The 24,183-nt window shown below is 34.5% G+C and overlaps 1 protein-coding gene across 1 annotated transcript in view; it reads right to left on the bottom strand.

Moving 5' to 3' along the window:
• Positions 1–24,183, bottom strand: part of MIB1 (MIB E3 ubiquitin protein ligase 1) — a 93,905-nt gene that overhangs the window by 42,428 nt on the left and 27,294 nt on the right. Inside the window, exons 7-12 of the mRNA XM_006205113.4 lie at positions 19,218–19,401; positions 15,621–15,765; positions 13,950–14,083; positions 9,133–9,240; positions 3,207–3,404; positions 1,011–1,162 (exon numbers count right to left, since the gene is read on the bottom strand). Of these exons, the coding sequence (XP_006205175.2) occupies positions 1,011–1,162; positions 3,207–3,404; positions 9,133–9,240; positions 13,950–14,083; positions 15,621–15,765; positions 19,218–19,401 (921 nt within the window). The remainder of the gene's footprint in view (positions 1–1,010; positions 1,163–3,206; positions 3,405–9,132; positions 9,241–13,949; positions 14,084–15,620; positions 15,766–19,217; positions 19,402–24,183) is intronic.

A 24,183-nucleotide genomic window follows, 5' to 3' on the forward strand; every position in this document is an offset into this window, starting at 1 on the left:
GACTACAGTTAATAATTCTGAACTGTATATTTGAAAGCTGCTGAGAGAGCAAATCTTAAAAGTTCTCATCACAAGAAAAAAAAGTTTGTAACTATGTGTGGTGATGAATGTTAACTAGACTTACTATGGTGATCACTTCACAATATATACAAATATCAAATCATGTTGTAACACCTGAAATTAATATAAATTATACCTAAATTTTAAAATTTTAGGGTAGATCAAATTATCAAAATAAACTCCTAAGTAAACATTTCCCTCAGTCAATATATGTAGGTTTGAGTCAACTATATAAACAAGACATCTAATATAAAGTTTTCTGAAATGTTTTTCAAAGTACAGTTGTTCGAAAAATTTCATTTATAGAAAGCTCTAGGTTAAGCAAAGCTAAGCATTTTCCTTTTCTGTGGGACTTTACAGATCCTTTATAAATTCCATGATTTCCCGAAAGTCTTTCTCAGATTTTTAACCAGCAAGCAGTTTTTTCAGTAGATCACCTATTACAACAATGGTTGGAGAACATCCATACTAGACGTTTACCATACTAGAAGTTTATATAGCTAATTATATTATTAATAAGAAATTACACAACCTCCTATTTAGCCACAAGTTTAAGAAAATAATTACCATGCAAAATAATTACCATGCAAATGGATAACATTGGATTAGAAGACACCTGGAAATGATCTTGAAGAAACATAAATCTCAAAATGGAATGTATTTTAATTAAATTTTTAGAATATAATTGAGTATTCTTGATATCCATATTTATCTCCATATTTAACATATATTTAAACAGTCATTTCATAATACTTGTATTAGTTTAACCAAAAAAACCATCATATAAAACTAAGCTACTTAATGAAGACATGATTTCCACAGACCTTAAAATAATTTAAAATATTAAAAATAAGCCAAAACTATATCCTCATCAGTATCAGAAAAAGAAAACCAGCAATAGGAAAATATTTTTAAATTGCATATAAAATAGTAAAAGGTGACATCTGTACCTGGGATTTCCTCTTAGTGCAGCATGGTGCAAAGCATTAAATCCATTATTATTTGTAATGGTAACATCTGCTCCAGCTTCCAGAAGAACTGCCAGGATATCATCACGTTTCTTACTTATTGCATCATGAAGAGGGGTATCACCTTCAGAATCCTTTTATTTTTAAGTTTAAAGAGGCTTTCATTAGTTCTTCTTCAATCAATCATCAAATGTAATATTAACATTTATACTGAACTACTGAAGAAACCAAAACGGAAGTCATATCCAACAACCATTGATAAAACATGCTGTGTGTTAAATTTAAAAACGCAGGCAAGATATACTAGCCTCATTATAGTAAAGAAACTCCTACTCAGTCTAGATAAAAAACACAATAAACATGTTGTAGCTTTCCAAAGAAAATGAAAAATAAAAACTTAAGTACCCTCAAATATAATTCAGTAAATAACAAAAATTAATGAGGTGGAAAAGCTACCCCCCCCAAATTCATTAGGTTACAATGGCTTGTCATACCACATTTGTTGTACCCTAAAATTCCTTACCAAACCCACATCAGTCTTGGAGCCCCATAGTAATGAATTAATGAATTGAAAGTCAGTGGTTCTCAATCTTGGTAGCACTTTAGAATCGGCGGGGAGTTCTTAAAACTCCTGATACCCAGGCTGTTCTTCAGACCAATTAAGCTGGATTCCCTGAGAGTGAGAGCCAGGCATCAGTGGTTTTTCAGAGCTCCCCAAATGAACACATTGTACACTCCCGGTTGAGGATCATTAATCTAAATGTTTTCAAAGGGCAGGAAAGTCGCTAGTTAACTTAAAGTGGAAGCAAATGTAAAAGAAAATTTGGCAGTCTCAGTCTACCTTTTTCTCAAGCTGACTACTTTTTTTCATTAATCAACGATTTAGCAATGAATTGTTATTCACCATCAGTCATCAGAATTAATGGATAACTAGACCTCATTCATTTCATAGTCACAAATGCTATTCTCAGGAAAGGCAGATATAGCCTAACCTACGGCATATACCACAGTCGCCAAATTCAGCCTTCCACATATTTTTGTAAACAGTTTTACTGGAACACAGCCATACACAGTCATTTATGTATTGTCTACAGTTGCTTTCATTCTGTAATGGCAGCGCTGGATAACTGTGATAGAAACCATGTGAAAGCCTAAAATATTATCAGGACCATTACAGAAAAGTCTGCCAATCTCAGGTATATATTCAATGACCTATATAAAAATTTCCTAATACAAGTTCAATCCAACAATCCAACTTCTATCCTCCTATCTGGTGGCACTAAAAATTCAGTTTCCAACTTGAGATGGCTCTTAACATGTTTGGAATAAGCTTCTACAGGTCTAATCTGTCCTGCCTTCTGTTCCCTAGAGTAGCTATTCCAAACCTTTATCATACCTCTCAATCACCCTTTCTGTGCCTACCACTCCCCACTCACTCTCAACAGATGACCCTGCCTCCCATTTCAGACACACAAAATCAGCAGGTACAAATTCCCACTCCTTCAACAAATTAACACCTTCCCAATTCCTGCCCTACCCTCCAATCCAGCCATCCACTTAGAAGCTGTCGGTTCCAACTTCTATCAGCATCAAAATGTTTGTAGCTCAGAAATATTACCATCTAGCTGAACAAAGCCTGATTCTCTTAGTTCTTCTCAAACCCTCAGTCCCATTACTCCTATTCTTCTTCATTACTTCTCTGAGATCTATCCAGTTTAACTAACCTGGCTGCCAAAACTTTAGATGGGAAGAATCATTTCTTAGGTGACTCACTTCAAAAAGTAGGCCCTACTGTAAACCAACCTTGAAACCCTATACGTATTTGCCAAATCAGAAAATCTTCCAAGACTAGACTAATGACCGGACCAAGACTCAAAGATAAATTAATCCACAATGAATCAATAAAATTAAATCAATTAATAGCTGATATTTTCACAGTAAGTCCCCATCCCCAACCTCCCAATACAAAATCAATCTACTGACACTTTCTTAAAAAAGGCTTTTCAAAAAAGTAATCGCTGCCAATTTTATGACATTCTGTACATTTTCTATCACTTACTATGAATGGTCATACAAAAAAAGATCTGATAACAAAGGAATGCTTACCATACAGCCTAGTACTTCCATTTAACAGAATTCTAGCAATACCTGAAGAATGTATTTCTCTAAAGGTTTTACCTGAAGACTAGGATGACAGCCAAAGTCCAGTAGAGTCTTCACCACCTGCAGGTGACCTTTATTGACAGCAATGTGAAGTGGTGTCTGTCGGCGCTTGTTTCGAGCATTCAGATCAGCGCTGCCTCGGTGCAGTACTTCTATGACAGCACCTTCGTCTCCAAAAGCTGCATGGTGAACGGCTCTGTCTCCATCTTTATCCTAAATAGCAGCATTTAAGTTTGAGTTAGTGAATACTTTAGAAAGAAAAATAAAACTTGGAGCTATAATAATTCATCTCTTGATTAACATGAGAAAAGGAAACAGAATGGAGCCAACAAAATAACTAGACATTCACTTGAATACTGACAAGCTCCAAAGACAGACAACGACCTGGATCATTATATTAGGTCATACATATTCTGGACCAACAGTTATATCAAAAGTAGTCTGATTCTCCAGTACTCCTAATTTATCAGCCACGATGGTAAGACACCACTAGAAAAATATTAAATGATGATACAACTAATACAATTTTCTGTATATTCAAGAACAGAAAAAAGTTAAGCACTTTATTTAAAGATAAAAAAGAAACACAAGCAAGCATAATTCCATACATCCAAAATCCCAAAACTATTTCAGAGGAATCCAGTAAGTATACCACACCTTCAGTAATAAGCACATTTCTGAGGATCTGACAGATTGAAAAAAAAAGACCCAATTGCTTAAATTTTTTTTCAAATGTAAAAAACTGCTTTTTAAAAAGAAAAAAAATGCCTGTACTGCACCCAAAAGATACTATACACAAGTCCATACCACAAAGAGTCTCATCCTCTTGTTAGATACAGATGGAGAAAGGTATTATAAGGGTATTGTCTTTATTCCATACATATCTCAAATTTTAACACCCAGAAGTAAGCATACTCTCAGACTTTCTTCAACCCATGGTAACCCCTGCTGGACTCTAGTTTTTGCAAGCGTTTTAAAAATCCAAATGGCACCCAGACTTCTCTAAATTACTTTCCAAAGATAACACTGATAAATACCATTGTGATTAAATTGATTTAAAACAAATGAACAGTTTGTTTAAAACAGTTGCTGAATTCAAAACAGTTTTTGGTCTTTGCATGTTTTCTCAAACAGATACTAAAAGTAAAATCACTCATGTAGGAGTCCACAACGATTTGACAACCATTCTTGGGAAGGTAGGAAACCACCACCGGGGAGTACTTCTACCTTATTAATATTCTAGCTAAACAAGGTTAGGAGTTTTTGTTACCTGTCAACCTTGAGCATAAGGGAACTAGCAAACTACCACAGGAAAGATTTAAAATTCAACTCTTGTGCTTCTGAGCAGCATTATATTTAAATATCCCAGGAAGACAAGCTTCTTACAAAAAAAATTGTGTGTGCATCATTAACCTCTCTAGTGACACATATCAGTATTGTAAAATCTTAGATTTAAGCTCTTCCTAACCTCCAGTCTGGATATATTTTCTGTTATAATTTTTAAGCCTGTCTAGTGGTACTCCTTCCATTAATAATGGGAACATCAACCCACTAACACTCACTGAATAAAACCAGGATTATTTATGAAGTGAAATATATATATATGGCTGTTCAAAAACTGCTACCAAAACACTGTTATGTAGGTTCCATCAACAATTTATTTATGTAAAAAAAAAATCCAAAAAATTAAAAGCCCAAATATGTATCAAAAGGAAATTCATAAGAAAAATTTAAAGATTTTGGAAAATATATATACACACTAGAAAAGAATTTCCAGACTTTTATTCCAAATTAGAAAACTTCAGTCACACGAGGACCTTAATTTACAGGTTTTGTTGCTCTCTTCCAAGTTTATCTGAAGTATTCCAAAAAAGCTAAAACATCCAGGTCATTATTCTGCCTCTGATACTGCACCAGATTAGATGTTATGGGACAAAGCTATAGCTCACTGCCAAAAGGTTACCTAAAAAGATTTGTGAAGGGGCTTCAAATTAGATCTAAAACTGATCTTGGTTCTTTCTACCCTCTTGCCCCCCTCCCTCTCCTCTCAAACTCCAAAACCTGCTCTTGTTTCCAGTTTTCCCTATCTTAGCTGACAGAATCAAAAACAGTATGCTCAACAAAATCAGTATCTGTAGGTCATGCTCACCTACTTCCTTTCCTTGAACCCCTACAGGCAAGCACCAAATTCTATGGCTTTTACACTTTAATTTAGGCTCAAATCTATTCTCTCTTCTCCAGTTCTGCACAGAATCAATTCAGGCCTCCCTTCACTCTCACTCACTTGATCTACTGCCATAGCTCACCCAGCCTACAATTCATTCTTACTCCAATCTCTTCTACACACACATAAGACAGAATTCTCTTTGTAAAACACTAAATTTATGTTTAAACCTCGTTAGTGTAACTCTATTAAAACCAAACCTCTTTTAAAGCCTACCTCTATGGACCACTTCAGACTCATCTGCTGCCAATGTTCCCTCATGTGTAAAACTCTAACTTATCAACTTACTCAACCCCGTATGTTCATATGCTGCTCCCCAGACTTCAATGTTCTTAGTCATTACCTTGCTGGCTTGAGAACAGATATCCTTGAAAACTCAGCTCAAGCAATTCCTCTCCTATGAAACTTTCCCTGACTATCACAAAATTAGTTTATCCCTTCTTCTGTCATCTCACTCATCACAAGTCTATCATTTTTATTCGACTGTGAGATTCTTGGGGGTTACAATTGTGTCTTTTTATTTTTTTATTGAGGTATATAGTCAGTTTACAATGTCGTGTCAATTTCTGGTGTACAGCACAATGCCTCAGTCGTACATACACATACATATATTTCTTTTCATATTTCTTTTCCATTATAAGCTATCACGGATATTGAATACAGTTTCCCGTGCTATACAGTGTAAATTTGTTGTTTATCTGTTCCAAATACAGAATTTAGTATCTGCAAGTCTCAAATACTCAATTTATCCCTTCCGATCCCCTCTTCCCGCAGTAACCACAAGTTTGTTTTCTATGTCTGTGAGTCTGTCTCTGCTTTATAAATAAGTTCACTTGTTTTTTTTTTCTTTTTTTTTTAAGATTTCACATAATAAGTGATAACATATGGTATTTTTCTTTCTCTTTCTGGCTTACTTCACTTAGAATGACTATCTCCAGGTCCATCCATGTTGCTGCAGATGGCATTATTTTATTCTTTTTTATGGCCGAGTGGTATTCCATTGTATAAATATACCACAACTTCTTTATCCAATCCTCTGTCAATGGACATTTAGGTTGTTTCCATGTCTTGGCTATTGTAAATAGTGCTGCTATGAACATTAGGGTACATGTATCTTTTTGAATTAAGGTTTCCTCTGGATATATGCCCAGAAGTGGGACTGCTAGATCATATGGTAAGTCTGCTTTTAGTTTTTTTAAGGAATCTCCATACTATTTTCCATAATGGCTGCACCAAACCACATTCCCACCAACAGCAGTAGGAGGGTTCCCTTTTCTCTACAGCCTCCTCAGCATGTATTGTTTGTAGACCTTTGAATCATGGCCAAAAATGGTGTGAGGTGATATCTCATTGTAGAAATTAACTATCTTCTCCATCTTTTAAACCAGGATTTCCCAATTTCAGCATTAATGACATTTTGGACCATATAATTCTTCATTGTGGGAGCTGTCCTGTGCACTGTAGGATTTATGTAGCATCCTTAGTTTCAACCCATTAGATGCCAGTAATATCCTCCTGCCTCCCACCAACCAATTGTGACAATCAAAAATGTCTCCAGAAAATGTCCGCTGTGGGACAAAAATGTCCCCAACTGAGAATCACTGTTTTAAACAAACCATGTTGCTGTTTATGACAGACAATGTTAATTCTCACATTCTAGAAAAATGAAACTTTGATGAATTTTTGTTTTAGTCTTACTTAGGCAACGAATTATATTTATATTTCAACCCAATTTTTAAATGTAATTTTTGGGAAACTATGTCATTAATTTAATCTTTTGTGTAAATATTCCTTTTTCACACTATTTGTACAAATTACATCTGGCTACAATAGTTCTTAAAACAGAAAATGCACAGAATGGAAATTCAAATGAGGAGGTATGTTAGAAGTCCATATATATCTCCCTGCTTTAGTAAAAGACATAGTTTTCAAACTGAAAGATAAATTATTTACAAACACCTCGTCTACTGAGCCTCACTCTTCAGTCTTACCACGTGTACCATTTGTTTTGCATCTGAATTCAATTAAGGAAAAAAGAAACCTACTCCTGAAAAGCAGTACCAACTCACATGAACAAGAAGTTTTTAGAAATATTATAGATAGTCTCATGTTGTCAGGCTTAGTAATTAAATTCTGAATCAGAAAGTATAGTTTCTAAAATATCAGGCAAAAAAAAATCGGTTTTTCAAGTCTCTCACCTTATCAGCTTTAATCAGAAGGGTTTTTAGTATTTTAGCAGTTGCTGCTATTGTAGTTTCTGGATTCACTGAATTAAAAGATAGAATGTTCAACTCAGGGAATTTCACTCCATTTCTTAGACCAGACTAAAACAACAACAAAATAAAGCAACTGCCTGCCACTTACAAAGTACTAAATTGGTATTACGCCTTTCTTACATCACCAAAAAAAACCTTTTAACACACACTCGTTTCCTAAATTCACAACCAAGAAAGATGTAACTTAAAAATTAGTACTGTAAAAGCAAAATAAAATTATTTAATCTCATTTATAAATATATCACACTAATAGAACAAGCATATAGTTTATAAATGTATAATATGCTAACTTAAAATTCAAACTCTTGGCAAAAGAAAATTCCAACATCAAAGATGACTTATCTATGCCTACTACAGCTCTTTAGGAGCTGTCCAGCAACTCAAGATACATACAATTGGGGGAAAGAAAAAGCAAAAATAATGCAAGACTTTGCTTTTCAAATACATGTCTTTAAAATTTTGTAATTAGTGAAAACAAGCGGGTCTACAAATATAGCCCTCAGAAATTCAAATCCTTATTACATAGCTTCCTCAGATGGGAGTGTCATTTGGACAAAACTGTAACATTCTGCCTAGTATTAAATTTGATAGAACTTGGCTTATTTCTAAAGAATCTTGCATTGGACTAAAACAAATGTAATTCTAACATATTTTTAAGTGATGAGGTTCTGGTTAACCACAACAAAAAAAAGGCATCCCTCACATCAGCCATACATTTCTTTTTCCTTTAGTAAGAATATACCCTAAATTAAATTAAGCACATAAACACACATAGAGTGATAAACATGCAGTGTAAAATCTTCAAAAACCCACACTAAGATCAAGAAACAAAAAGACTAAACAAATTCTAATTTACTGGTTCCCTCAGGAGAAAAGCACAAAACACAAAGAAAGGCCTCTGAGTGTCACATATCAGGAAAAATCTTGTCCCATATAATTTATATTCCTCTTTGCTCATTTTCACCAGTATGATTCGTGAGTAACTCCAACTGGGCTTCCAACAGCATGGTAGTCCTACTATAGCAAAGGGAAACAACTATTTTCACTGAGGGTTACGCCTAGAACATTGAGGAATCACAAAAAAACACAAAATGCTTCAGGCTGTCTTCCGTCAAATTTTTCTTTTCAATCAGAAAAGCCGATAGATAAACAAGATTATACTGTATAGCACAGGGAAATGTATACAAGATCTTGTGGTGGCTCATGGTAAAAAGAATGTGACAATGAATAAACGTATGTGTATATATGTACAACGGAAAAATTGTGCTGTACACTGGAAATTGATACATTGTAAACTGACTATAACTTAATTTAAAAAATGTTAAAAAAAATCAGAAAAGCCTTAGGTTAATATTAAATTTCAAAATGAAAACAATCCATCTCATGACACAGAAGGACACTAATTTTTACTTAAAATATTTTTTAAGCTTAGTTTAATTACCTCTGCTTCTACATCCACATTTTGCTTCAAAAGTAACTTCAAAATATCAACATGTCCATTCTGACTAGCAGCTTGCATAGCTGTGTGACCAGCACACTGTCCATTTACCTATATTGAAAAAAAAAAGGGGGAGGAAGTAATGTCACAAGTCAGAAAGAGCCAATACATACATATAGTGTAGGTTTAAATCCAGCAAACTGTATGATTTCATGAAAATAATTTAGGCTGATGTTCTATATATCCTAGTACAGATCACCAGAAATAGATACCTCTAATTTAGAGAGGGATTCAGGCACTTGTTTTTAAAAAGATGAAAGTTCCATTGTTCAAAGAGTTATGAAAGAACCTTTAGCCAGTATGCAAAGTTGAAAACATAAAGGAAGTAAGGGAAGGAGGGAGGAAGGGACCAAGGGAAGTAAGGTTATTCATTTTGTCTACATATGTCTTTATTATTAAACCTCAGAGTCTGTTTCAATGAAAAAACAAAGTAATGCAGTAAATGGAAAACACTTAGAAAAGATATTGTCTACTACAGCATAAATAAACTGAATTCAACAAATATAACCAAATAGCAATGGTAAGCAATCTACCAGGAGGCATACATAAATGAGTTATCAGGGTAGCTGTACACAATCATTCTATTATAGAACAGTAATTTCCAACCTTTCCTTCATTTCAGATGTGTAAATGCATAACTTTACCCATGGGTATACCTAAGGCTAACTGCAATTCCTTAATTGTAGCACATTCACTCCAATGCATAAAACCATAAAAGATGGTTAAGGACACCACTTACTAATATCAGAAATGAAAGAGAGGTATCATTACAGATCCCATGGACACTAAAAGGAAGATAAAAATTCTGGAAACCCTATGCCCACAAATTTGATAAGCTAGATGAAATGGACCAATTTCTTGAAAGACACACTCTGCCAAAACTCACATAAGAAGAAACAGAACATCTAAAAAGGCCTGTATCAATTAAAGTAATTGAAACAATAATTAATAATCTTCCAAAACACAAAGCACCAGGCCCATACGGGTTCACCAATGAATTCGACCAAACATTTAAGGAAGAATTATACCAATTCTCTACAATCTTCTTCAGAGAGAAAGCAGCTGACAAAGATGTTGCAAGAAAGGAAAACTACAGACCACATCTCTTACGAACACAGATGCAAAAATACTCACAAAATGTTACCAAATCAAATCACCGAAAGTACTTAATTATATACCACAACCAAGTGGGATTTACCCCCAGGTATACAAGGCTGGTTCAACATTTAAAACTCAGTTAATATAATCCATCACATGAACAGAGTTAAAAACAAAAATCACATGATCATATTCATAGATGCAGAAAAAGCATTTGACAAAATCCAGTGCCCATTCATGATAGAAACTCTGAACACAGAATAAAGGGGAACTTTCTCAATCTGATAAAGACTAGGTATTAAAAAATTACAGCTAGCATTATATTTAATGGTGAAAAACTACAAGCTTTCCTACTAAAATCAGGTAAAAGCATGTCCTCTCTCACCATTCCTTTTCAACATCATTCCTTTTCAACATCATACTTTACTAACACAGTAAAGCAAGAAAAGAAAATAAGAGATAAAGACTGAGAAGGAAGACATAAAACTGTCCTTGTTCACAGATGCCATGATCATTCATGTGGAAAATCCAAAAGAATGGATCAAAAAACCTCCTGGAACTAATAAGCAATTATAAGAAGGTTGCAAGATACAAGATTAACACACAAATGTCAACTGCATTCCTATGTACTAACAAACAAGTAGGATATGAAACTAAAAACACTATCACAGCACAGCAAAAGAAATCACCAACAAGATGAAAAGGCAACCTACTGAATAGGAGAATTTATGTGCAAATCATATATCTGATAAGGAGTTAATATCCAAAATATATTAAGAATTCATACAACTCAACAACAACAAAAAAAATCGATTAAAAAATGGGCAGAGTTGCTGAATGGACATTTTTCCAAAGAAGACATACAGATGGCCAATTGGTACATAAAAAGATGCTCAACATTACTAATAATCAAGGAAATGGAAGTAAAAACACAAAACCATTTACATTACCACCCAAAAAAATTAAACACAGGTATAAATTTAACAAAATATGTATAAGATCTACATGAGGAAAACAATAAAACTCTGATGAATCAAATCAAGGAACTAAATATATGGATACTCCATGTTCATGGATAGAAAGACTCAATACTGTCAAGATGTCAGTTCTTCCCACCATATCTACAGTTTAAATGCAATCCCTAGCAAAATCCCAGCAAGTTATCTTACAGATACCAACAAAGTGATTCTAAAGATCATATGGAAAGGCAAAAAGACCCAGAATAGCCAACTCAATATTGAAGGAGAAGAACAAAGCTGGAGGACTGACACTACCTGACACTAAGACTTAACTACAAAGCTACAGTAATCAGGAATACGTGGGAAATCTCTGTACCTCTCTCAGTTTTAGTTTGTAAAACCTAAAACTGCTCTAAAACTAAAATCTAAAATTAAAAATTATCAAAAATTTCCAGATATGAAAGATATGATTTCCAGAATAAAAAGATCAAACATTAAAAGCAAAGGATGAAAACAGACCCACATCAAGGCACAACCTGTGCAAATTCAGACACTGGTGGAAAAAAAGATCTTCATGCTTGATAGAAAAAACAGCTCACAGGCAGGATCAGGAATCAGAAAGGCTTAATAAATCTCCTCAACAGCAATTCTAAATGCTGGAAACAAATGGGATTATTCTGAAGGAAAATGGTATCTAACCTTGAATTCTATTCCTATGTAAAATTTAATTGTAAGGTTACCAAAAATATATATATATATTAAAGGTCTATTCCCCATGCACCCTTTTTCTGAAGAAGCTACTGAAGACTACTTCAAAAAAGAGAGAGTAACCATGGAAACAGGAGGACAGAGGATACAGAAAACAAGAAATTCAACACAGGAGGGGAAGGGAACCTCCAGGATGATGGGTGAGAGACACTGGGCACCATATGTAGAGGGCAACCTGTCCAGATGGAACATGTCAGAAGGCACTGAGAGAAATCTCTCTTAGAAAATGAAATGAATACATATCTAGTATGCCTGAATGTCTTGAGAAATTACAAAATAGAGAGAATGCTGGAGAAGAATTAATTATGGTATGGATTACTAACAAATGAAAAAAATTTTTAGATTATGTCTTGAGGTTAAGAGAGAGTGACTGGTAAAAACTACAAGTGAAATCTCTGGAACGAAGGAAATGCTCCACATCTTAACTGGACTGTCAATTACATGGACATATGCATCTATCAAAACTGACTGATCCACGCATTTCACTGTGTGTAAATTACATTTCAATTTTTTAAAAAAGAACAATTAGGAACACCAAGGAAAAAAAAGTTGTGTAAGAAAACAAAATTTAGTATCCTCCCCAGCTCAGATATGAATGTTATTTAAATAATAACATGCACAATTAATTCTAATCTTAACAAAATTACAATACAATATTACATTAAGAATCTGCAAGAGGTATGTATGTGTGTGGTGCGGACGGGCTGGAGGTGGCGAAAGAAAGCCGAATCCTCACCTTCACAGAGAAGTATCAAAAGAGAACTCATAAAACATAAAAATCAAGAAATAACATTTGAAGTATATTACTGAAAGATATGAAAGTAAATATGTGAGGAAAATCAGCTGTAAGATGCAAAAATAGTTGCCTCTGAAGAACAGGAAAATAAGATTGAGAAGATGTTGTTTTTCATAATAAATTTTATAGAACTATTTTTCTCTTTAAATTTTTAGAATGTATGATCCTAAAAAACAACTAAATTAGTTATTACATGAAGAAAAAAATTAAGCATATATAATAAAATGCAAATCTGCTTGACTGAATATAAAAGTCTGATTCTACCTTCCAAACACAAAAAACATTTGGTACTTTGAATATCTGAAACAAATTCTTCGTGATATAGCTCACAACTAATGAAGAAACCACTGTGTTACGCTGCTGCAGCTGATCTCTAATAAACCTAAACTGCCACACGAGCTCATAGGAATAAAATGTTTGTATCTTATAATTACAGATCTTATCTTCGTCAGACAGTCTGGTATATTCACGTACAAAAGATGTAGCAACAAAAGCCCTCACTACACAGTGACAAAGACCCAAATTGACATACAACGTACAATCTGTTGGCCAGCACTGATATCATATCGGTGCCAGAACAGTTGTAATGGCAAAGCCAATGAGCAACTAAGAGAGAACAAAATTTAAATTTTGAACCATTGGCTTATGTGAATGGCAGAATCACAAAATAAACTATCAAGATGTACAAAATGAATGACCGTTAATTCACCTGTATTATAAATTATGAAACTATCAACTTTCACAGGGACAGGAAGTGAAAAGTTTAGATTAAATGTTTTGAAAGAGGAATAGAAAACTACTTACAAAATTTACTAAGATATATTTTTAAAACATAATAAGATGACACATGAGAAAATTTCACTGAATTTCCAAAAAGGACACTAACTACTTAAAAACCTAAAAGTAAATTCTGTCAATCATAAAATAAAAACAGTCAGTGTTAAAATAAGAAAATGTCAATATCTTTTAGAAATGCACACTGAAGAAATAATGTCTGGTGTCTTCTTTAAAATACCTCAAAAACAAAGAAGTAATTGATAAAGCACATGCAGCAAAATCTTAGTTAACTGCTGAAGTATAACGTTTGTTGTACTATTCTACTTTTGTGTATGCTTCAAAATAATTTTTAAAATGCTCACATCCACATCTGGTCTTTTTAGCAAATCTTCCACTTTAGCAACATCTCCATTGGCAGCAGCCTTAACTAATTCTTCATTGAGGTCACCAGATTCTTGGGTTTCAAATAATTTCTTCAAGAGTTGGGAGAGTCTTTCTGTAAAGCATCAAATAAAGCTGCTAATATAGGAGGATCTCAAACCTTAACTACAAAAAGACAAGCAACACCCATATGCCTATAATATATACTCTTCCTTTTTTATTATTTCTATCATTTTTGTACTATGCTACAGATATTACCCATGCAAGTTATATAATTACTACCATACACAGTTGCATCAAATTCAAGCCCATAAGTATTCCCAGTTTACTCCAACTCATGCATTTCAAGTTAAAATTTCAGAAAAAGAAGAGAATTACATACAAATTATAATTCCAGTATTGGGTGTCATACCAAAGATATTACAAATTAACACACTCTAATGGGAGTACTATAGTAATACAAATTTCCATTCTGGCCTTAAGCATACCATACTGTCTCTCAGGAGCTCAATGCTACAGATCTTAGAATAGATCAACAGATCAATAATTCTGATTCAAAAGCAATATAATCTCTGTAGTAGCTGGAAAAAATATTTTAGGGACAAACCAATTTTCATCTAAAAACGGATCTCTAAAACAAGAAAGAACCAGGGATGTTTACATAAACTGTTTCATAAGATTTTTTTTTCCTTCTAAATAACATTTATTGGTAGAGATTCTATCCAGTTCTATTCCTTAACTCTTGGATCTACTTATTGGAAAGCAAAGAAGTCATAAAGTGGGGCAGAAGACCAACAACAAATCCACATTATTTGAAAGAAGGATATTAACCATCCTTCACTCTTTCTATTTATATATATTCAGCCTACTGTGATACCATTTAACCTCAAGGTAAAAATAAACATCACATGATTTAAACTTCAAACACATGAGCAAATTACAGCAGGAAAGAAGAGACAGAAACAGAGGATGTAGAAAGCTGTACAGATTTCCTTTGCTTTTTTACTGTTCACAGTGATGACTGTATCTTCTTTTCTGGATGACAATAATATACATACAGTAACTTGTAATTTGTCATACAATGAACTGAGTGTGTGTATGAAACTAAAGCGTAAGAAGGAAAGACTCAAGGCAGGAGTCTACCCAAGCATCCAGCATACTCACATGTCAACACAGGCATGCATAATAACACATTAAATAACAAGAGAAAAACTATGGCTGATATGTGAAAATATCCAGAAAGAAAGCCATCTGCTAGCAATAATGTTGGAAATGAAAAGAAAATAAAGCCATCTAAGACCATGACGGTTCTTTGGCAGAAAACAAAAATTCTGATGAAAGAGTAGAACACTTGAATTGCAGGTATCTCAGCTCTGATGTGGAGAAGCTCTGAATATATCCAAGAAAAAGTACCTATTTATGGAACTTTTCCAGGGCATACCTCAGCCAGAACAAAGGTTGTTCATAATATGAAAAAAGAAAAAAGATTATAAAAACACATTTAGTGAAAGTTAAAAATGTAGATAATATTTAAGTGAGGTTATGTGATCTGGGAGAAAACCAAGAACACATACAGCATCATTTGCATATGAGAATTGGGGAATTAGGAGAGATTCTCAGGTAAACCACATGAAACACAAAACAAAACATACCACCAGATGCGTTGCTAATGGCTGATCCTGCAGATGCCACCTTGGAAACTGCTGCTGGATTGTATGTCCAAGATGTTCCACAAACTTCCACCTTTAAATCACTGTCTGAATAAATCTGTTGTACTCGGCCAACTTTACCTAAAGTCTTAAAAAAATTAGATTCATGTTTCCAAGTCTAAAGTACATGCTATAAAAATCAATCACAAATTTTTACATGTTTAAAGTATTGATTTTACTTCATTCCTAATAAAGAAACTTTGAAGGATAATCATATTCAAATGGGTTATTTATTAGTTACAAACTTCAAACTGTATCTTTAAAAATGTTTTAATAAATAAAAGCACTACACTTGCACAGAATACTAAAACAAGCATGACTATCTTATGCATAAAAGTTCACAAAATCTTACTTTTGGATATTCAACACTTCTTTTTTAACCTCGTAAGATACTTTTTGAGAACTTGGAACTCAAGTAGCCCCAAACCATCAATCTTGCCTAAAAAATAAAATCTGACTTCTAAAAAAAACCAATTTAAACCAAAAAGGGCTCAAAGCTTACATCTATGTTTAAATCCTTTGTGGAATCAAGCCTGACTTCAAAACAGAAATAAGCAGAAATAACATGCTTATTAAATATATGAAATAAGAAGGGCAATTAGGCACAGAACACAATTAGCAGCAGCTCTAAACACATGGTGGATACTGTTCTAAGACCTTTATATGTATCGACTCACATAATATGCAAAACCATGAAAGTTGTGTAACATTATTAACCCATTTCAAACTCAGGTCCAAAACCCATTCTCCTATGCACAACAGAATAGCCCAAAACAGGAGAAAACTGGTGAAGAACAGGGATAATATCTGTTCCCTAACACAGAGGAGATTGCTCTTAAACTTGTTTTCTCTTTTGACCTACTCATTTGGGTTTTTTTGTCATATTACACACACAACAATCTCAGAATAACAATATCAACACTATCACATGTAATACATTGCTGAAAATTATTAAATGTTTTTTTCATGCAGTTCTGAATGGCAAAGTCCTAAAAGGATATTTAGACAAATTCCTATGTTTAGAAATCACTTGGAATTTCCTCTCTGTATGGTTATGCCAACAGGAAACACATTTAAGTTCATTTGTTTCATTTTATTCTCTACTTTGAGGAATTTCCTTTTTGAATCCAGTTTTCTAATTGTATAAAAATAAAAGCAATTTCAAATCAGATCTACAAAACAAGACATATTCAGAGATGTCTCCTTTCTACCTCTGTCCCCTTTATCATATTCCACGTCTATATACGAACACTTTTAATACTTTAATTTTTTCAAACGTTTTTTAACTTTTAAATTTTTAAAATTTTTTTAAACTTTTCTTAAATTTTTTTAAACTTTTTTTTAAACTTTTAACACTTTTAACTGTGTACGGGATTCAACCATGATCCCTTCCAATTTTTACCTGGATTTACTCTTTCCTTTGTCCCTATTGTCTCTACCCTCAATGGTGGGCTCTGCCCTGGAAGGGAGATCTGACTGGTTAGTTTTGAGGGTTTATAGCCCCAGGCTACTACTCCAGTCCCTTCAGACATTAGCATGGACCTACTGTTCTCACCCCAAAGTGGAGTCTAGAAGAGCCCTCCCAGGCTCAGCCATTGTCAACACATTAATCTACCACAATAGCCAATGAATACTCATTAGCTGCTTTGGAGTTCCCCTGTTCTCAGGTCCATCTGATGCCATTACTCCTTTCTGTTGCCATACAGACAGACACAGACCCACTAGCTGTCAATGGCTTATCTCTACTCACTCACATTTTAGGGTTCAAAAGACGATTCTGTCACGTGGCTTTCTCATAGATGTTTGCGGCTTATTTGGTTATGCTAATCTACTTGTTGACTGTTTTTATCAAGATGATTTGAGAAGACTCAAATCTACATCACCACTAGAATCCCAGAACTGCCCGTTAGAAATTATCTAGAGGTTTTGCTTATGCAGCAGCTTAATATGGGGAACAGGCTTTGAAGCTACACAGATCTGGGTTTAAATTCCAGTTCACTATCTTAGCTCTGATTTCCTCACCTTTAAAATAAGGATGGCATACTACCATATACCTAGTTATAATATTCCTAAGACAAACAAAGTCTGTACATATCTGTATAATATGTGCATACATATATGTAGCATGTGGTGCACATGTACGTACACATCTTTCAGCACAGTGCTTAGAAGAACTGGGCACTCAACAGACGGAAGATGCTACAAGGTATCAGTGCTAAGAGGGAAAACAAAAACATCTTGACCAGAAAGAAATCTTCAAATAGTATATGTAGCTCCCATAAAACATGTCAAAAAGATGACATTTTAATTAACACCATACCATAATGAGGTCTGAAGTATATCAACACATTTTTTAACCAACTGTAGTATAAAAAAGCAAACAACACAAAAAGGGATTATATAGAACTTAAAACTTTGGGGAGAAAAATAAAGATTCTAAAATATTGTCCTGAAAAACATATACAACTATCACTTACTCAATACCTAACTAAAGCAATAAAAAATAACATCAGCAGCATGTGCAAACTATGAAATGTCTCTGAATGAAAGCACCAGAACAATAGAATGTTTTTTTTCTGTTGTGTTCACTATTATATTCCTGAAGGCTAACCAGCACACTGGTGTGCTAAAACATCTGGTGAAGGACTAAGGCAGGAAGGAAGAATGGACTGATGAAGGGACAGAACGTGATCAAGGACAGGGAAGGGGGACTGGACAGGATGGGAGGGGGGCAGAGGGCAAATGGGGCAGAAGTTGGGGCTGGACAGGAAGAGAAAGAGATGTTTACCAGGCCAGGGAACTGGATAACACACTGGGGGTGGGGGTGGGGTGGGGGTTTAGAATATAAAGAGGCAGGAGGGGAGGTACATGGGACAGGAAGGAGGTAGTACCTAATGGGCTGGGACTTGGAGGAACAGGAAAAGACAAGATTTGAGACTGGACTGGACAGGAGCAGGGAGTGGGCAAAGTGAAGGGCTGAAGAGGAGGATGTAGCAAGGTGGAAGGAAAGAGGATACAGGGCAAGGCAGTATGGGGGAGAACACGATGGAACAGGTAGTACAGAAGGAAGGGGACAGGAAGACAGAGCAAGGGAAGGTGGAGAAAGAGAGGGTGCATGAAAAGAGGGCACAACAAACAAATTATTTTGTTGTTGCTGAACATTTGATGACAAATGTTTTAGAGAGGCAGGCCCCCAAGTAAAGAAAGCAGCAGTGGTCCAGCACTGCTGGTACCCGGATGAGCACTTGACTCTCATTCTGGGGTGAAGTATCAGGCAGTCTCTTTGCCTCACACTAATGTTACATTCTACAACAGCTCTATCAAAAAGTGTAAACTGTAGCCCTTTTTGGACCTTTCCAGGCTAACCTAATTGGAATAAGTTAGAAAATAAAAGGCATATGTATGCCAAGTTGCCAATGAAGAGTACAATTCTCAAAGGATCATGCTAATTTAATTTCTAAAATTAAAGTTTTTAAAACTTTTACAAACCACATAAGCATGGAGTAATTCTTAGTCCCAAACTATTTTACACATACTTACTGGGAGCATAGCTTCAGCCCATTCTCCGTGTCCTCTTTGCAGAAGTTTAATTCTCTCCAGATCATAACAAACTTGTACCAGATCACCCACTTGAAACTGCGAGGTGCCTCCTTCTGCACCCTGAGCAGCATCCCCACTTCGGACAATGTTCGCTTTAGTGAGAACAGCGGGATTGAAAGTCCACCTAAAAATCAAAGCCAACATTCAAAATGAGTAAGTTTACTTAATCTTAGCACAACATTCTAAGATAGCTAACCACTGCGGGGAGAAAAGCCATGTTAAACATCAAAACTGTAAAGTAATTCTTTGCAATTACATCCTGATTGATTTGTATTTCTTTTTATAATTTTATTATACAAATTTGGGGGGAAAGTCATCCATAATCTCACCACTCCAATATACTTCTGTCTAGATTTATCCTCGCCTGCATGTTTTAAAAAACTGTCACAAAATTAATAAGCACTCATTGTTAAAAATTAAAGCATTTCAGAAACATGTAAAGGTCCATTTCACACAAACACAACTGAATCACTATTCTCCTCCTGGACTAGACACCACAGTTAATACTCCATTGCATAGCCTTACAGATCTTCTATCATTATGCTGAATAATAGTTATAAGAGAGAACTTTCTTCCCACAAATGGGATATATATATATATATATATATATATATATATATATATATATATATACACACACACACACACACACGTATATACACACACACACAATGCTGTGACTTCTCAGGGAATTCATCCTGGAAGATTTATTTTACAATATGACAGACACAGATCTATTTTAATAGCTACAGAGTATTGCATAACATCGATATACACAAATGCACTTAACCATTCTCATATTGACTAGTATTTAAAGTATTTTCAAGTTATTACTGTTATTATGAACAATACTACAAAGAACATCCCTAAATGTACATATTTGTGCACATGGGTGTCAGTAACCAAAGTATATATTTGTTTACCATTCTGATAGTCAGAGCCAAACTGCTTTACCAACAGTACACTATTTCCCCATACCATTGCCAACCTCATGAATAAAAATATTACCTAGTTTTAATTTGTCATGTATAGGTATTTTACATGACTATTGTAATCAATGTACCAAATTTGGACTCTGATTTCCTCCTTCCTATACACAAGCATTTTTCTATGCTGCTACTATCTTCATAACCATGGTTTTATTGAGGGACTACTTAATAGTCCATCAAGTAGCTGTACTACAGAGAATAACTCATTTCCCCTAGTCCCACATGGCACTCCAAGGAAAAAAGGTTCCCTAGTCAAATAAGCTTTTACAGCGTGGCAGAGTATACTCTCCTCTTTTTATTCTAATGGTCATTAGCATATAAAAGGCTCTAAGAGGTCACACCATACAAAAACCTGCTTACTAAATTCCCATAACCATGTAAGCAAACTTTCCTTTCTAAAACAACCACAAAGAGAAAGAAGTGCCTCTCTGATCAGTTACGAATAAAAATAAGACACTCAAAGTTTTCTTTTCAGTCTTATCAGTCACAGTGCCCCTTACCTCACTCCCAATGTCCCAAAATTTGCTAGACCTACGTAGTACCTTACTCAAGTTGTTCCTTCTGCCTACAGTGCTTCCCTGCCCAGGTGGAAACCTAATCTTTCAAACTTAATACAATTTTCTCTTTTAAGTTTTCTATCATTTGAAATGACCATTCTTCTTTGGACCTTCAGAATAGCCTGAATACTCATCTATCATAATTACTGAAAACATTTCAATATAGCTATTTCTGACTTTGTCTACACAAATTAAAAAGGCCAATCCTTCAAAGGAGAGGACCATGTCTTAATTATCTTTGTAATTCTAACACTAATCATAGGGCCTAATACAGGATAAGTACTTAATAAACTGTTGATGAATAAAAGATTGTTTTCTAGAACTCAAATGTCACATTACTAATAACACCAGAGAAAGAATCTGACCAAGGAAGAATTCTGCAAGTAATAATCCTAATCTGTGTTAATTTAACATTTACAAACAAGATACTATTTAAGACAAAATGTGTTGGTACATGGTAATCTGAACTTAAATTATGTTAAGAATTTTTTCCTTTTTAATTAAGAACTTTATTGAGATATAATTCACATACCATACAATGTAAAGTGTGTAATTCAGTGGTTCTATTATATTCAGTTGTATAACCAACCACCACTATCTAATTTCATTTTCATCACCACAAAAAGATACTCCCATAATGATTAGCAGTCACTCTGAATTCACCCTTCTCTCCCTAACCGTAACAACTAGTAATGTACTTTGTTTCTATGGATTTCCCTATTCTGGACATTTTATAAAATAAAATCAGATAATATGCGACCTTTTGTGCCTGACTTCTTTCACTCAACATAATGTTTTCAAGATTTACCCATGTTGCAGCATATGTCAGCACTTCATCCCTTTTTATGGCCAAATAAAATATTCCACTGTACAGATATAGCACATCTTGTTTATCCATTCATCAGTTGATAGACATTTGAGTTATTTCCACATTTTGGTTATTATGAATAATGCTTCTACAAACATTCATGTATAGATCTTTGTGTGTGCACATGTTTTAATTCTCTTGGGTATAAATCTAGGAGTGGATATGCTGGATCATATGGTAACTCCATATTTAACATTTTGAAGAATTACCAAACTGTTTTCCAAATATCTGATCATGTCACATACTTCCCATCAATGTGTGAGGGTTCGGTTTTGATTTCTCTATACCCTCAGCAACACCTGTAACTACCCTGCCTTTTTATCCTAGCCATTCTAGTATTCTAGTGAAGTGGTATCTCACTGTGTTTTTTTTTTTTTTACATTTTTTATTGATTCATAATCATTTTACAGTGTTGTGTCAAATTCCAGTGTTCAGCACAATTTTTCAGTCATTCATGGACATATACACACTCATTGTCACATTTTTTTCTCTGTGATTTATCATAACATTTTGTGTATATTTCCCTGTGCTATACAGTGTAATCTTGTTTATCTATTCTACAATTTTGAAATCCCAGTCTATCCCTTCCCACCCTCTACCCCCCTGCCCCCCGGTAACCACAAGTCTGTATTCTCTGTCCATGAGTCTATTTCTGTCCTGTATTTATGCTTTGTTTTTGTTTGTTTGTTTGTTTTTGTTTTTTAGATTCCACATATGAGCGATCTCATATGGTATTTTTCTTTCTCTTTCTGGCTTACTTCACTTAGAATGACATTCTCTAGGAGCATCCATGTTGCTGCAAATGGCATTATGTTGTCAGTTTTTATGGCTGAGTAGTATTCCATTGTATAAATATACCACATCTTCTTTATCCAGTCACCTGTTGATGGACATTTAGGTTGTTTCCATGTTTTGGCTATTGTAAATAGTGCTGCTATGAACATTGGGGTGCAGGTGTCATCCTGAAGTAGATTTCCTTCTGGGTACAAGCCCAGGAGTGGGATTCCTGGGTCATATGGTAAGTCTATTCCTATCACTGTGGTTTTGAATAGCATTTCCCTAATAACTAATAATGTCTACCATCTCTTCGTGGGTGATACAGAATGAACTGTGTCCCTCCAAATTTCATATGTTAAAACTCTATAGCTCCTAATGTGACTATATTTGGAGATAGACCTTTTAGGGAGGTAAGTAACATTAAATGCAGTTATAAAGGGGGCGTGCCATGTGAGGACAATGAAAAGGCAGTCCTCTACAACCCAGGAAGAAGTCTCACCAGAAACCAACCCTGATGGAACCTTCATCTTGGACTTCCAGTCTCCAGAGCTGTAAAAAAAACAAACTCCTGTTGTTTAAGCCACCCAGATTAGGGTTCCACGGCAGCCCTAGCAGGCTGATGCAATGAGCTTACTGGCTATCTCTATATATTCTTTGGGAAAACGTCTATTCAAATCCTTTGCCCATTTTTCAGTTAGGTTATTTATCTTTTATTGTTGAAATTTAAGAGTTCTTTATACTATATTCTAGATATAAGTCCCTAATCAGAGATATGATTTGCAAATATTTCCTCCCATTCCATGGATTGTCTCTTCACTTTCTTGATGTTTCCTTTGAAACACAAGAGTTTTTAATTTTGATGAAGTCTAATTTATTCACTTCTTCTTTGGTTGCTTTGACTTTGGGGGTCATATCTAAAAAACCACTGTCTAATCCAAGGTCACAAAGATTTACTCCTATTTTGTTCTAAGAGTTTTTCAGTTTTAGCTCTTGCATTTAGATCTGTGATCCATTTTGACTTAATATTTGTACACGGTATGTAGCAAAGGTCCCATTTCATTCTTTTGCATGTTGATATCCAATTGACTAAGCATCGTTCATCTGGTTTTTTTTTAATTGTAGCTTTTTAAAAAATTGTTGTAAAATGGACATTACTGAACATTAAATTAGATGCACACCATAATGACTGAATATTTGTAAATACTGTCAGCACCATTTGTTGAAAAGACTATTCTTTCCCCACTGAACTGTGCTGAACCCTTGTCAAAAATCAACTGACATAAATGCAAGGGCTGAGGGAAGGTATAGCTCAGTGGTAGAACGTGTGCTTAGCATGCCTGAGGTCCTGGGTTCAATTTTTGGTAACTGCACTAGAAATAATAAGTAAATAAATAAACTTAACTCCTTCCCTCTCCAAAAAAAAAGATAAATAAATGCAAAGGATTATTCCTGAACTCTCAATTCTATTCCATCAGTCTACATGTCAATTCTTAAATCAGTAATAGACTATATTGATTACTGTAGCTTTGTGGTAAATTTTGAAATTGGAAAGTGTGACTCCTCCAACTTTGTTCTTCATTTTCAAACTGTTTTGGCAATTCTGGGTCCCTTGAATTTCAATATGAATTTTAACATCAGTTTACCAATTTCTGTAAAAAAGGCAACAGGATTTCAACAGGGATTATACTACATCTGTTGATTAGTTTAAGGAACAC

Source organism: Vicugna pacos, chromosome 24 (genome assembly GCF_048564905.1).
Source record: "Vicugna pacos chromosome 24, VicPac4, whole genome shotgun sequence".
In the NCBI taxonomy this organism is placed as follows: Eukaryota; Metazoa; Chordata; class Mammalia; order Artiodactyla; family Camelidae; genus Vicugna; species Vicugna pacos.